Genomic DNA, 14,218 nt, shown 5'->3' on the forward strand with positions numbered 1-14,218 from the left:
TTCATGGGATCGATCCATGAGTCTTGCGGGGCGGTCTCAGCTTTCGTCGCTCGAAATACCTGCCATAAGCCTTGATGTGAAGCGTAGTGGTCCTGAGTCGTCTCGGGAGCGATGGCAGGGAGGCCTAAACTGTCCAGCAGCCTAATAACGTCTTCGAGCACGTGCTGTGGATCCTCGAAACTCTTATTAGCCCTCCGTCCTGTGACCTTCTTCTCGACAAGGAACTCGAGGGTGAGGCGAAATACAAACCGTACGCCGAAGTCTGGCATGGGCGGGAGGTCGATGGGCGCCATGTTGGTTGTCGATGTGTTTTTGTGAATCACGCGCAATCTTCAAAACCGCGTTGAATGATATAGTTTGCTTACTTACTGATTTCCACGACATGTACTGTAAGTCTCTGTGGCTGAAGGGTTAAGAGAAGGAGTTGAAGTAGAGTCTCTATATAGTATCGACTATCGCGACGTTGGCTGTAAAACAATAGAGGCACAGAGACTATGTCGGTTTCGCATAATAATCAAGTAATTGGTCGTAAAACCTTGATCAGAAGCAGTCGCGCTACGTCAAATTCCTCACAGGAACAACGTTGTGTCCGAAGCAGGACACCGTCATCTGATCAATAAACTTACTTAGCTTAGCCGGACCATCACATTTTTTTTTCCATTTGACGATGCCGGGCTTTGGTACCTGGCAACCCGTCTCACCTCATCGCGTTATTGCACACTTTTCTATGTAGACTTATACAATGTGATGCTCATGAAGTGCATGGATGTTGTTTTGGTAGTGGACTTTGGAGAGATCCGATGGCTCTAGCCAGGCCCTCTTTCATCAAAGTTGCGCAAAAGAACATGCAATTCGGAACCAACAAGGGCCCTCATATACCAAGCTTAATCATTTGGCAACAAAGACTAGACTCAAAGAAGCCGAATTGAACTTTTGCGCCCAATCAAGCAAGTCCATGTCAAACCCAATTCAACCCGCGGTAGGTTCGCCCAAGATGAAACCAGGAAAACAAGACTTTGTTCCGCCTTGGTGCATGCGTAACATCGAACTCATTTGCCACGATGCCGGGAGTGTACAGTTTAGCTCCCCGCAACCAAATTCTTGTTCACTCGTATGCAGCTGCCTGTCCACCTTGAGTTTTCAAGAACAACCCGCAATAACATGATCAGCTGCGGATGAAATTGAGATGAAAGGCCCCAATTGCGCCAGCGCAGCATGTAATAAGACGTTGCTTTTTGAGATAGAATAGATCTAACCTGCAGCCTGCTCTTCCAAAGTCCCGCGACACGCCTCGAATGACGCGAAGTCGAGAAGGATCGTACCCTGGTAATCACTGGTCTTTACGTAGTCTCCAGCCCCCATGCCAGCCAACCCACCCCTTCGCTCTAGGTCCTCTTGCAAACCCGGCAAGCAGAGCCAGGCCGACAAATGCCACTGCGCACACACAAGATCAGTATCACGAACTTCGAACAGGGAGACGTCAAGACAAAAAGCCTTACCGCTCGCACCACCACTCAGGAGCCACCCGCCATGGGGCATACAGCCTGTTTCCCAACAGTTGTGCCTGTCAATTTGACCCACAGAAGGCACAATCATGTACGCCGTGTTGGATCCCTGTTTCTGGCTTTTGGATCGAGTGTGTAAATTGACGGCTCGATTGCTAATGTGCGCCACCTGTGTTTCCCACGTCGGCAAGGGCTGCCTGGATGATAGGTCCGGCCACGGTAGCCTTGCCGGTGAAAGTACCGACGATGACTCCAGCCATGACGGCGAACAAGCCCAGGATGGTCGAGAACAAGGGAACAAACCGGTCAAAGACCAGACGGGTGTAGAGTGGTGTGCCGACGATGCCTGTCAGGCCGATGAGGGAGAAAAGACCGATGATGAGGGAACTGAATTCGTAAGGCGGCGATGCGAGCAGGAAAGTGAGGGTCGTCCAGAAGTTGGTGAAGATGGCGTTGCACAGAAACGCAATGAGGCAGGCCTGCACTAGGATGGGCTCGGTGAAGATCATGGCGACGATGCTCCACAGTACGCGAAAGTAATTGATGCCCTCGGGGTTGGTGGGTGGGTAATCAGGCATGAAGCAGAAGAGCAGGACAACGAGGATGTACTGGGCGCCGAAGGACAGCCAGTAAATATTGATCCAGTCGGTATAGTTGGCAACGATACCTGAGAGCAACCGTGCGACGAGCATGCCGAACATGAGGCCTGATGCGACAATCGCCATGGCTGTCGTCTTGCGCTGGGGTGGAGCGATATCCCCAACGAGAGGGATCATCAATTGCGGAGTGACGGTCGTGGCACCGCAGATGAAGGATAGCGTACAAAAGACATCGAAAGACTTGGTGACACAAAGGCCGAGCCACTATTCTAGAGTCAGCCTATGGCGCAAGGCACAAGCTCGATTGTTCTTACAAGCATCGCAGTCGCCCATACCAGCCCAATGATGAACGGCCGCCGTCGCAAAGTGTCACCTAGCGGGCATAGGAAGAGCAGGCCTGCAGCATAGCCGGATTGCATGAGTGTGGCGACGGAAGAGGCACGCTCGAAGCTGACATTGAATGTTTCTGCGATTCTGTTCAGCACGGGCTGATTGTAGTACAGATTGGCTACAGTGATGGTGGCAGACTGTGTTCGTGGTCAGCCGAACGTTAAGACATCAAAAACACAAAGAAGGCCGGCAAAGCATTTACCAGAGCGTAGAGAAAATTGAGGAAGTACCCGAATTCGGGAGGATTCGCTGGATCATAACGCAGCCTCGTAGGCGTCCATGTCAGGATGTGAATTACAAGTCCTCGAGCAGAGCGGTCATCGGGCTTATCGCTCTCGGCTACACGAGCTTCGAAAACGGCGTCGGCATCTGGTGCCTTTGATGGTTGAGTGAGCCGCGTGGCGTCAGCTCGAGGCTCTGTAGCCAGTTCCATTCAAATCGATGAAGCTCAGTTCCGTTCCTCGATTGAACCCAACCTGCAGGTGGTCGTGAGGAGCGGAACGTGTTGTGGGGGGATGACAAGTTGCCCTCGTCGCTCCTATGGCATACTAGGTAGGTCCTTGGACGATGGAGGGAAGATGGCCATCGAGATAACGAGTCTGTCGCGACTCGGAATCTGGCCGGAGGTCCCCATAGTCCCGACAGGCGACATCGCTCGGCAAATGGTTATGGGGCCCGAGGAGTCAACTAAGGCGTGATGATCTGCGAGATGAAGAGTGCAAGCGCTAAAGATGGTCCGGACTTGATTCCGAGGTCAAAGCTGCCCTTACCTTACTAAGCAGCTTATTCTGTCTCATCGTCCATCTGCCTCGTCCCCTTACCTGCAGGTGGGCAGGCAAGGCAGGCAAGGCAGGTTGGATGATGAAGTCCCCACTCAGCGAATCAGTCCTCCTTCACAAAATGCGAACCCAGACCAACCAAGCATCCATCGACAAGCTGCGGGCTCAGCACAAGCCAAACTCTCGGATTCTCTTTCAAACAGGAACTCTTAGCAATGACAAGACCTGTGTCTCCGCTATTGTTCTCCGCCGCGGGGATGTCCTTGTATAGACGTCTTGCTGGCAGCTCCTGAGCGGGGGGCATTTAGCATGGATGCCCTTGTCCTTGATCGAGCATACGTCGTCAATGAGGCCTGCTGGACTAGCTGTTCGAGCGATCCTACTGTCAGTGTTCTTTTGTTCCAGCATTGGATCTGGCAGACGTCATGTGCGACTTCTCGGATTTAAGCGAAGCCAGCATCAGGCCTGTTCATCGACGACCTGAAGGTTGGCGACCATCGCGCTTTTTTTTGGTTCTAATTACTTGCCAGCCTTCTGCATTTGTTCGCCGCTCTTTCCAGAAGTTCAAGCTCCAGGAAGATCCGTGACTTAAAACTCTACGCCTGCCATGTCCACCCAACAATCCGGAGCGACGGACGTCGGGTCGATTCACAGATCAGAAAACGACTTGCTTAGCCAATATGCCCGAGTACGTCGGGCTCAACAGCTCGAATCTCTTTAACTTCGAAGAACGACTTCTACGCGACCACATTCTGGCGGACAACAGCTCCGGCTCCGGCATCGAATACGACGAATATGTGGTTTACAAAAGGAGCAGTGGCGCCACCACACCAAGCCATGGTGATTTGGCCGAGCATCGACCACAAAGTACCATCTCGCATCGATTTAACCAGGCGGATATTCCCGGCTTCGAGATGCTCAATCTTGCCTTTCGACAAGACTACCTATTGGATCAAGATGGTGCATTCGCTACCTCTGACCAGCTCGATCCAAGCATGACAGTCTACGGCCGTGTGAGACGGGTCGTGTGCTTTCGCCGAGGCCATTCTTTCGACCGTGTAGATGGCCTCAGCATCACACCAGACGACCTAACTGCTATGAATTTGCATCCTGCGACACTTCAGTATTCGCGACGAACGACGACTGAGGGTCGCTTCTGGTCCGTCGACAAGTCAAGATTGAGCCTATTATTGGCCTTCTCGTCGCATCCTCGAACTCCTTATGACTTTCTTTCGATGACATACGATCTCAAGTCACGAACATCGACTGTTCTCATACGTCAGTCGCACAATCCTCGGAGGGATGACTTTCAAGAGCTCGATGAATACGACAATCGCCTGGAGGCATGTAGGGCGCAATGGGCGCATCCCTTTGTCACGCCTGTTGTGCTCCTCCAAGTGCAGTTCGGGCGCACGGAGGAGGCCATCATGGAGAACTTGCTTCATGTCGAAATCCTCGAGCAGGATGTTCACAACATATCTGGGTTCGAAGACCCAGGCCTAGATGACGAGAAGAGGCTGCGCTGGGCTCGATACTCGAGTCGAGGGGGCTCAGAAGATTTCATGCCAGGACCGATGCACATGGCCGATCTCATGGAGCGGGCGCATGACGTGCAGAAAGAGTCAATGAAGCTGTTGGACACGGTCAAGTGGATGGAGCGAGCTGTCGAGCTTTTGCTTCAGACGGGCGACGAACTGGCAGAAGAGATGAATGTTGTGGAGGTCGAGACCCAAGTGTTAGATGAGTTCGGCGCTCCGACTCCGCTCGAGATAGGTGACCAAGCAGTGCTGCAAAAGCCGAGAGTGTCGAGAGAGTCTTTGCGAGATGACTGGCACGAAATTGAGCAGTACCTCGAGGGCCTATTGAGGATGTGCGTCGCGCTCGAGACCGATCGTGGCATGGCCGAGGCTGGATGCCGTGCTCAGATTGACATAGTAAGCCCCCTTTCAGGAGCAAACTGACGCGTGGGCAAACGCTGATCGTGAGCAGATTTACAGCAAAATGGCCCAAGAGGACAACATGCTCAACGCCCGCATGGCCGTGTCAGCGACGCGCGATAGTTCTTCCATGACGGCGCTAGCTGTCATCACTGCCATTTTCCTCCCAGGCGAGTATGTCAGCGGTCTTTTCGGCATGTCCATGTTTGACTGGCAGGCTTCAGGTGAAGATGTCTCAGGTCGGACCGATGAAAGCGGAGGCGCTCCTGCGGCAGCTCGAGATCCTGTTCCCGTCCTAAGCCGCCTATTCTGGGTCTACTGGGTGACGGCGGTACCCTTGACGCTCTGTGTCCTCACCATGTGGCGTATATGGTGGGTGAGAGCAGACCGCTCTTTCCGCAGGCGTCTCTCGCGCGAGCTGAGCGAGAGGCGAATTTGGACCAAGGACGGCAGGCCGCGTGACCTGGAGCACTCCTTCTGGTACGACTTCTTCTTCCTGACGGCGATGGGGCACGCGAGCGCTGAACCTCTGCCACTGGCACCAACACCACCCCTTTCGTCGCCGGCGGAGAATACAAAGGTGCCTTTGGTACGGAAAAGGCATTTATTCTGGAAGACGGGAGGGAAGGGTTTGCACACGAATACTGTGTAGGGCGACTGTGCCTTTCTTTTCTGAAATGAAGGTATCCTGAATAGCCGCATCAAATCTATCGAAACGTAATGAAGTCGCAAGATGTCGTCTCTTCTAAGGCAGTGCATCATAACAACGAGCAACTCGTCCAGAAGAGTCATCAACGGGCTTGTAGTATGAATATGATACGCCGCGGGGTGATGGAATACATCAGGATGACTCCTGTATTGGATCTGATTCTTGTTGCTGACATTTTACTGCCTTCTCGCACAGAGGAGTCATCGGTTTCATTTGTCGTGAAGGTCTCCGTCGGCTGGCAAGCTCTCTTCAGGTGGGATCGCAGTGCTTCAAGGAGCCTCTCGAGCATTTGATTTGTGGAAAGTGGGCTTCTTGGGCGTTGATGAGGGAGCACGCCAAGGGTGGCTTAAGATCGAGATATCACTTAATATAAGCCCCGCCCTGAAGGATTTTCTCCTCCAATTTCGACGGCTTCAAACTTTGGGTCTGTTCTCATCTATACTTTGATGCAACTGCGACAGCGTCGCTGCGCTTGGAAGCACCCTAGTGGAATTCCATCTCTTCATCAAACGAGGAGCGTATTGGCGTCGCATTTACGATTGGCACATAATCGAACGATCGCAAAAGCACTGAACATATGCGAACCCAAATGTGCAACAGCCAGAAATCACTTGGCCGGCATTCTTCGCAGACAATATGCCCTGGCCAGGTACTCTTGCGCGGCCAACACGGCCTAATGTACAGGGGATTGAGCATGAGACGCCCGGCCTTGCGGACCGCCTCGGGATATATGGCAAATGACACCCTCATCAACCACTTTCTGAAGATCAGTATGACCGCGTGTTGCGGATGTCCCCGAGCCTGGTAGGACATGACTGGCATTACTAATTCACACGGGAACTCAGGCTATAAGCGCAACAGCTACCTTCAACATGCAGCTCTTTCAGTTGTCGTTCGTTTCTGGACAGTGGCAGCTACATCAATGACGTTTACCGGAACGGACAGTCTTTTCCATGCTAAAAAGTATGAATTTCAACTACCTTGATGGGTGCGAATCATAAATATCTGACGTGGAGAAGGCAATCAGGGTCATGCCAACTTTGATCAAACGAGGAGAATACGCTACATTGCGTACTTCGTGCTGGGCAAAACAGAATACAATAGGTAAGGAAACGAACAGAAGCGACATATATGATTAGAGGGAAGAGTCACATGAAGATGGCCAATGTGAGCAACCCCGCACAAGACCATATCTCTTGGTTCTGCGTTCTCTCCCCGGCAAACCCAGCAAGTGAATGGGCCAAAATGGCAATAGCCGGCTTTTTCGGAGTCATCATATCGCTGCTCGTAGTCCTAGTACTAGCCGAGAAGGGGCGAAAGAAGCTGGAATTCTTATGGGCCGCCCTCTGCTGGTGGGCAGCTTCGGGCCACTTCCTGCCCGTCTTGCGCCAGTATCGACAAGAGTTGAGCCACGTGGCCCCCTTGGCCGGCGGCTCTCTGATGCCCACCAGCTCAGCGGAGGCCGGGACTTTGGTCACTGCCTGCCCGGCCCCAATACCCAGCTATCAAAGGGAAACAATTGCCAGCAAGGCTCGAATAAATTCTTTGAAAAGTCACTCTGGCAAGGAAAGAGGTCGGTGGAGCGTTTCACACGCTCCTTTGAGGAAGGTGCGTGGGGCCAGAAGGCTCCGTCTTCTTCATCCTTCTTTAATCCTCTCCTTCCAGCTCTCTCACCAACTTGACGGCGCTGCAGGGGACCAGACAGCCATATATTCCGAAATTCTTCATCATCCGGGCAAATATGAACGACGTTGACATGGAAGTGAGTCAGGCTGATCTTGTTGTCACCTACGACGACATGGTACAGAGGTTGGAGAGAGCAGAGAAACAAATCGATCTCCAGCGCTTGCAGATTGCCGTCTTGGAGGCACAGCAGGCCCCCATCGCCCCCGAGGTTCCTGCCACGGTCCTTCACGAACTCTTCAGCAAGCTCACGTACGAAATTAATATCCTGGCTCTTCTCTTCACTGGTCCTGTCGCCGTCGATACGACCCATCCACGCATGGCGAATGGACTTAGAATGCTCGGTGAGCAATGGAAGGAGTGGATCATCGACGAGGCCACTCGCTGCTCCGTATTCGAGGCCTATGTTTGGTACGAGGTTGCTCAGTACTTTGGCAGCCAGCATCGCGATATCTGGGCTGGCAAGGTGGGCGGTGCCTTCAAGGACGTTTGCAAGCAGCTCCGCACCAGTGAGTACTACAGCTGGCCATCGAACCTCCAAAAAGAATGGCCAGATCATCACTGACACTGGCCCATTCCGCAGCCTTTCTCAAAGACGCCGACATGCGAACCCTCCAACACTTTGCCCTCTGGCGCGCCCAGGGCGCTCACATGATCACCCAGGCCCTTGGCAACGACGCAGCCACCGCCACAACCAGCATCGACTGGGACAACCTGACTACCGTGGCAAGCGAGCTCTTCGCCGTGCTGAAGACGTACCTGCCCGCCCAAGACGCCGCCAACCCCGACGCCTCCGTCTGCCACGCCGCGACGCTGCACTACCGCCTCCTCAACGTCTTCACCCTGGCCGTGCGCATCGATGACGTCCTCCTCGGCAGCAAGAATCCCATGTTCCTCGTCTACAGCCGCCCCAAGCGCTTCGACGCCACCACCATGTGGCCGTCTGCCGAGAATGCCGAGGTCGCCGACGAGACGCCCGTCAAGTTCCAGATCAGCCCGAGCATCAAGATGAAGGTGCAGCCCGAGGGTGGCGGCGGGGCCGTTGCCAGCGTGTTCATCACCAAGGCCAAGGTCTGCATCTAGAGGTGCTGAGGGGGGGTTGTTTTTCTTCTGCGTTTGATTCTGGGTCTGGGATCGGTCGGACGTTTTCTGGGGAAGGGAAATGAGGTCTTTCGTATGCGACTGATCACATCGTTCTTTGAGTGTTCTTGGCATGAAAATATGGGGGAGGGGGAGAGGGAGGGAGAGAGAGAGAGCAGTTGAAGGTATGCTCATTTGGGTCGAAGGTCATACAATACTCCTGGGGAAATAGACGGCATGCGTGTGACGCTTTGCCGGCATGCTGGCAAGACTTGTGATGCTGTGGTGCTTGGCAAGTCTGGGAGATGATGAGCCAAGGGCGCGTGGAAGAACTTTATATAAAAGGATATTGCACGTAGATGCGCGAGTATGCATTCGCGGGACGCACAATACAGTCATTGGTTGATTGGTCATCGGTGGATATGCCATACCTGCAAAGCACTCTCCAAGGTTGGGATGCTTCCCTGCACTCGGCTTGATCAACGCCCTGTAGAAGTTGATTGTGTACCATAACGAATATCGCTATCAAGTTCGTTCCTCGACGATTAACAAATATGCACGCTGCAGTGCTTCAAAACAGATCTTATTCAACCACATTGCTAAACGCCATGGCATGCAAGTCCAATATCTATTACTGTACATTGTTGATCGTCCTCGTCATGCCTTCCTTCATCAGTCAGAGCATGCCTCGCTCTCCTTGCGATGAATTGCCGTCTATTTTTGTTGCCTCTCAAAGCTAAAATTCCACACCTCCTTCCTCTGCGTTCCGTCTGATGACTCCTTCAGCCCGACATGCTGGAAGACGCTCGGTTCGAGAGCCCACTTTGTCAACTGTTTGTCGCGCGCCAGATCCTCGAGCATCATGTCACCGGGAAAGTTAAAGGGCGGCGTGACGAGCATGTCGTGGATCATATCGAGATGTCGCTGCGGGAAGACAAGGCCCTGGGCGCAGCAGCCGTAATTGGGCATCTCCCGGACGCCGTCAGAGGACCAGGGGGTCATGCGGTGGGTCGAGACGCGTCCAGCGGCGAAGTACAGGACGATGAGGGCCGGCAGCCAGAGGCCGAAGACGAGGGCGGCCATCCAGGCCGACGTGTGGCGGTACGTGGTGACGGTGCGCTTGCCTTGGGCGCCAAGAGAGGCAGCGGGCCATGTGCGACGCAGGACGAGAAAGACGACAAGGGCCAGGACGTAGAGCTCAAAGATGACGCGCGAGTAGCCAAGCCACTCCTCGCTGTTCCAGCCCATGAAGATTTCTGAGTAGAAAAGACGGAAGTAGAGCCAGTCAGGGGCTTTCGGGTGGGAGGCTTTGCGCTGCTCAACGTCGGCAATGCCAGCCTTGAACCGGGTGAACCAATCGCGCGATGCGACAATATCATCTTCGACGAGGGCAAAGTACTGGGCGCCCGTGTTGCGGCAGGCGTCGAGAACAACGGAATGGTCGAGGCGCATGTTCTCAACGCGTTCGGTACCGCGGCCGGCTTGGCGGACGTCGTAGGGAGTGGCGCGCGTGACGGAACCTCTGGCTGAGGTGGCAGCGTCCAGTTGCCAGCGCTATAAACGATAGCCTCGTCGACAAGACGATCGAGCCAGGGCGCCTCGTAGGCGGGGTGGTCTTTGGGATCTTGGTCGGCAAGCAGCGTCACGAGATGAATGGTAGAGCGCTCCTCGTCGGTCAAGGTGTCGACGAGGGTAGCGAGAGTCTGCGGCAGAAACGAGACGGTGTTGCGGGCGACACTAGGAACGCCAATGCAGAGAAAGGGCTTGGTGCCGGGGAGCCGCTCGATCTTGGGCGTCGGAGGCCCGTAGGTCAGGACCTCGATCAGGTGTTCGGCGTTGGTGGTGCGAACGAGGGAAAAGCGTTCTCGGAAGGCGAGCTTCTCGTTGAAAAAGATAGACGAGGGGTCGTCGTAGGAATTGGAGTAGCAGTAGAGGGCCAGCATCAGCCAGACGGCGAGAAAAGCGGCATTGGCATGCTTCGGGCGTATTGTCGGGTACTTCACGTTGGCCGACATGATGGCAATCGTCTGCATTGTCGGTTGCATTTTGTTGGCCAACAAGTGGGCGCTCGTCTGTACCGTCGGGTACACTTTGTCGGTCAAGGTGCTGGCGATGATCTGCACTGTCGGGGACAATTTGTCGGTCAAAGTATTGGCGATGGTCTGCACCGTGGGAGACACATTGTCGACCAACATGATGGCGATGTTCTGCAGCTGCAGAGCCATGGTGTAGTGTAGCACGCGCAGATGGATAGCAAGTGGCAGACCAGCGCGAGATGGCAATGACGGCTTGGATGCCAAGGACAGCAGGGCTTCTCAAGGCATGGCGACGCCGGGGTGGGAGCTTGTTTGGTTTTGTTGCTGGCTCGGGTCGGGTCGCTGACAGCTTCTCTGGGCCACACGCTTCACTTCAGACACGGGCCAGTGGGCGTGAGAAACCAAAAGGGAAAAAAAAAGCACTGTTCGACGCTGAGTGAGAGAGAGGCACAGACAGATGGGGATGGGGATGGGGCGTGGCGGAGGGCGGGCCTCATTCATGGCTGCCATCTCGTGTCTGGATTGGACCAAATCACCATAGTCAGCCGTAGTGGCCGTCTTTTGGGGTCGTTGACGAGGGGCCCCCTGCCTTTTTGGGCTTGAGACGGTCGTGCCTGGTGTTGCTCCAATCTCGGCTGGGTACTGGCCAGGGTCCATGGGCCGTTCTCGCCCTCTCTGTCGATGGCTGCCTGGAGCGAGCGTTGGTGCCAGTGGTGCTTCATGTGCTGTCTCTTGCTGTCTCTGGGGGTGTTGTTAGCGTGTGGGTGCCCAGGAATGGCCTTTCCTAAACAATACGGGGCGTACGGGAAGGAGCAGGGAAAAGGGGCAGAAGTAGAAGGAGGGAAAAGGGGGAAAGTTCGTCCCAAGTGCCGACCAGCGAAATCTGCGTGTCCCTCCTGCTCATGCTCCTGCTCGTCCTCATGCTCGCCATGTCCTGTCGCGTCGTTGTCACCCCCACACAAACTAAAGCTGTCATCGTCGTCGTCGTCGTCGTCGTCTGCGGCAATCTGAGCTTGTTGTACCCTACGGTAGTAAAATGCTTGGCCCGGCCCGTCTTGGCATGCCTTCTGTTCAGAACTTTCTTTCGCCCTGATTGTGGATCCTATTCATCGCAAAATTCCTCGACCCAGATCGATTCGACTGGGCAGATACCACCAACCGTGTGTTGCCTGTCCCCAATGGCTTGCTTATCTCGCCTCGGCAAGATCCTCGCCGATCGCCGAGCGCCAGCGTCGCGCCATGACCAAGTATCGCCATCTTGGCGATCTTGCCACTCTTTCCAGCCATCGAGCATACGCCTTTGCAGGGACCATCAAGCTGTTCCAGGCCAAGCCTGTCTGCACATGCCCAGACTGCGTCGAGAAAGGCAGTGTCCTCTGCCCACCCATGATGACGAGTTGACCATCACCTGATCCGCGACGGATCTCTTGCCTTGGTCTAGATGCTACGACATTGCTATTGGCATCGGAGAGAGGAGAGAGAGAGAGAGAACGAATGGTCGTCATTCGGCGACGCCTTTAGTTGGTGCTGCAATAACTCTCCAAAGACCATGGCCCGATCTGAACATCTCGCGATCCGAATTATTTTCCCCAGGTGAAACATACCCCATGGGCCCGTTCGTCCTCTTTTATGATGCCCCCTCGCCTCTGGGTGGACAAGCCCCTATCGTGCTCGCGCCATTTTGACACTGAGCTGTCGCTTTGGGGACGTTTCGACCCAACCTGAAAAGGCGTCACGGTTGGCACAGACATATACAACCGTGGGCCGCCTACGATGCGGCTGTAGAGAAACACCATGCGGTAACAGTTGTATTCCCGCCGTGGACAAAAAGCGTACGGCGTATAAAGGCTACCCTAGTAGTGGGCCCTGCATCTGGATTTCCATTTCTTGAGATGAAATGATCATGGGCATCGAATGAGTATGTAAAGTTTTGCTATCAACGTGTAGAAGGTCATCCGCTAAACCTACGCAAGGCTGAACCACTGTCCAAATACATTATCAGGGTCGTACTTGCTCTTGAGTTTCTGGAGTCGGGGGAGGCTCGAGCCGTAAATAGCGACAAGTTCTTCGTCACCATGCGCAAAGTTGATGTATCTATACCACGAAAGAGGGGGTTGTTAGCTTTTGAGCTCATTCCAATTGCAATCATTGACAGTGTGGGAAAAGGCAGCACATACGCCGGGTTGGCCTTGGCATTAGCGGAAAAGCTCCAAATGTCGCGGACCTTGGAGGCAAAGTCGAGGGCCTGTGTGTCGAGGGCGGCATCCTTGTACCACGGCAGTGCAATAGCTTGCGCAAACGAGTCGAAGCGCAGCTCATCGTGCACGGCAGTGGCACCACGGCCGACCGACCTGGCCTTGGTGAGGTTGTAACGCTCAATCACAATGGCTGAATTCTCCGCCCCAGGCTGCTTCTGGAAGTCGGCGTACAGGTCCCAAATGGCTGGCCAGCTCGAGGACTTCATATCCTTGAGAGCGGTGGTGAAGGCCGGCTTGCGGCCGCCGCGGCCGCAGAAGAAGTCGTTGCCGACATTCCAACCCGTGTAAGGGGCGGTAGAGCTACTGTTTGTCTGGGGACCGAGAGCGTACAGGGATGCAAACGCCTTATGGCCCGATGTCTCGTCGCCGCCACGGAGGTAGCCAGTGACTAGTACGGTGGGGGTGTTTTTGGCATCGCCCGAGTTTGTGAGGATGAGGAAGACAACTTGCTGAGGTAGAAGCGGGAGATCCTGGATGGCTTGGGCGACTTGGGCGATCTTGGAGTGGTCGAAGGTCAGAGACATGAGCCAAGCGTTGCGGTCGGCGGTAGGGAAAGCGTTGACAGTTGCGTAAGTGACAATACCGAAGTTCGGGCCCGCACCGAGCATGGCCCAGTAGAGATCTGGGTTGGAGGATGGTGAGACGTTGATCGCCTTTCCCTCGGGGGTGATGACGCGGAGAGACAGGATGTTGTCGACCGCCATGCCGAATTCGCCGATGAGATTACCGTATCCGCCACCGAGACCCGCGCCGAGAGCACCGACGCAGTTACAGTTGCCCGTCTGGATGAGCACACCGGCCTTGTCTGCAGCGGCAATGACCTCGCTGATGATGGCACCGCCGCCAATGACCGCTGTCTTCTTGTCTCGGCTGATGGTCACCTGGTTTAGGCCGGCCAAGTTCAGAATGACTCCGGTGGTGTTGAAGCCAAATGCCGCCCAGCCATTGCCGCCATTCTGGGGCAGGAGAGGGACCTTGTTCTTGGCACAGTATTTCACAACAGCCTTGATGTCGCTCTCGCACGTGGGGCTAACTACGACGGCCGGCGCCGGGGGGGTCGAATTCGCTCCATCGCGTGCGCACTGTGATTTGGGCACCCGAGTGCTTGATGAGACGGTTCAAGTCGGCGGCGGACGGACCGAGGGGTGAGATCGATTGCCGAAGCTGCAACTGCACTGACAAAGTGCAGGCTAAGTAGGAGGTTTGCGCAAAGTGAAGATGGCCATGGATAGCTGATTTAAA

The 14,218-nt window shown here is 54.6% G+C and overlaps 7 protein-coding genes across 7 annotated transcripts in view; 2 read left to right on the plus strand and 5 right to left on the minus strand.

Annotated features, from left to right (window-relative positions):
- The window catches only part of VDBG_06339 (predicted protein), a gene marked incomplete at both ends in the record, with an annotated part of 3,054 nt that extends 2,761 nt beyond the window's left edge, over positions 1-293 (minus strand). The window contains one exon of the mRNA XM_003003850.1: positions 60-293. Within this exon, the coding sequence (XP_003003896.1) occupies positions 60-293 (234 nt within the window). The remainder of the gene's footprint in view (positions 1-59) is intronic.
- A 1,037-nt stretch (positions 294-1,330) lies between these two features.
- VDBG_06340 (membrane protein) lies at positions 1,331-3,577 on the minus strand (the record flags this gene model as incomplete). The annotated part of the gene is made up of 8 exons (XM_003003851.1): positions 1,331-1,434; positions 1,500-1,544; positions 1,675-2,368; positions 2,419-2,631; positions 2,697-2,911; positions 3,044-3,196; positions 3,270-3,315; positions 3,413-3,577. The coding sequence occupies 8 exons, from the start codon at positions 3,575-3,577 to the stop codon at positions 1,331-1,333; spliced, it is 1,635 nt and encodes a 544-aa protein (XP_003003897.1).
- Positions 3,578-3,953: 376 nt separating this feature from the next.
- On the plus strand, positions 3,954-5,862 carry VDBG_06341 (predicted protein; the record flags this gene model as incomplete). Its single annotated transcript, XM_003003852.1, has 2 exons — positions 3,954-5,207; positions 5,263-5,862. 2 exons carry the CDS (start codon positions 3,954-3,956, stop codon positions 5,860-5,862), a joined length of 1,854 nt encoding a protein of 617 aa, XP_003003898.1.
- Positions 5,863-7,660: 1,798 nt separating this feature from the next.
- VDBG_06342 (predicted protein) lies at positions 7,661-8,685 on the plus strand (the record flags this gene model as incomplete). Its single annotated transcript, XM_003003853.1, has 2 exons — positions 7,661-8,111; positions 8,186-8,685. The coding sequence occupies 2 exons, from the start codon at positions 7,661-7,663 to the stop codon at positions 8,683-8,685; spliced, it is 951 nt and encodes a 316-aa protein (XP_003003899.1).
- Positions 8,686-9,396: 711 nt separating this feature from the next.
- Positions 9,397-10,697, minus strand: VDBG_06343 (integral membrane protein; the record flags this gene model as incomplete). Its single annotated transcript, XM_003003854.1, has 2 exons — positions 9,397-10,020; positions 10,155-10,697. 2 exons carry the CDS (start codon positions 10,695-10,697, stop codon positions 9,397-9,399), a joined length of 1,167 nt encoding a protein of 388 aa, XP_003003900.1.
- A 518-nt stretch (positions 10,698-11,215) lies between these two features.
- On the minus strand, positions 11,216-12,327 carry VDBG_06344 (predicted protein; the record flags this gene model as incomplete). Its single annotated transcript, XM_003003855.1, has 2 exons — positions 11,216-11,807; positions 12,323-12,327. The coding sequence occupies 2 exons, from the start codon at positions 12,325-12,327 to the stop codon at positions 11,216-11,218; spliced, it is 597 nt and encodes a 198-aa protein (XP_003003901.1).
- Positions 12,328-12,682: 355 nt separating this feature from the next.
- Positions 12,683-13,931, minus strand: VDBG_06345 (conserved hypothetical protein; the record flags this gene model as incomplete). The annotated part of the gene is made up of 3 exons (XM_003003856.1): positions 12,683-12,812; positions 12,896-13,846; positions 13,888-13,931. The coding sequence occupies 3 exons, from the start codon at positions 13,929-13,931 to the stop codon at positions 12,683-12,685; spliced, it is 1,125 nt and encodes a 374-aa protein (XP_003003902.1).
- Between the last annotated feature and the right edge of the window lie 287 nt (positions 13,932-14,218).

The sequence above is a fragment of the Verticillium alfalfae genome, genomic scaffold (assembly GCF_000150825.1).
Source record: "Verticillium alfalfae VaMs.102 supercont1.7 genomic scaffold, whole genome shotgun sequence".
Taxonomy (NCBI): Eukaryota; Fungi; Ascomycota; class Sordariomycetes; order Glomerellales; family Plectosphaerellaceae; genus Verticillium; species Verticillium alfalfae.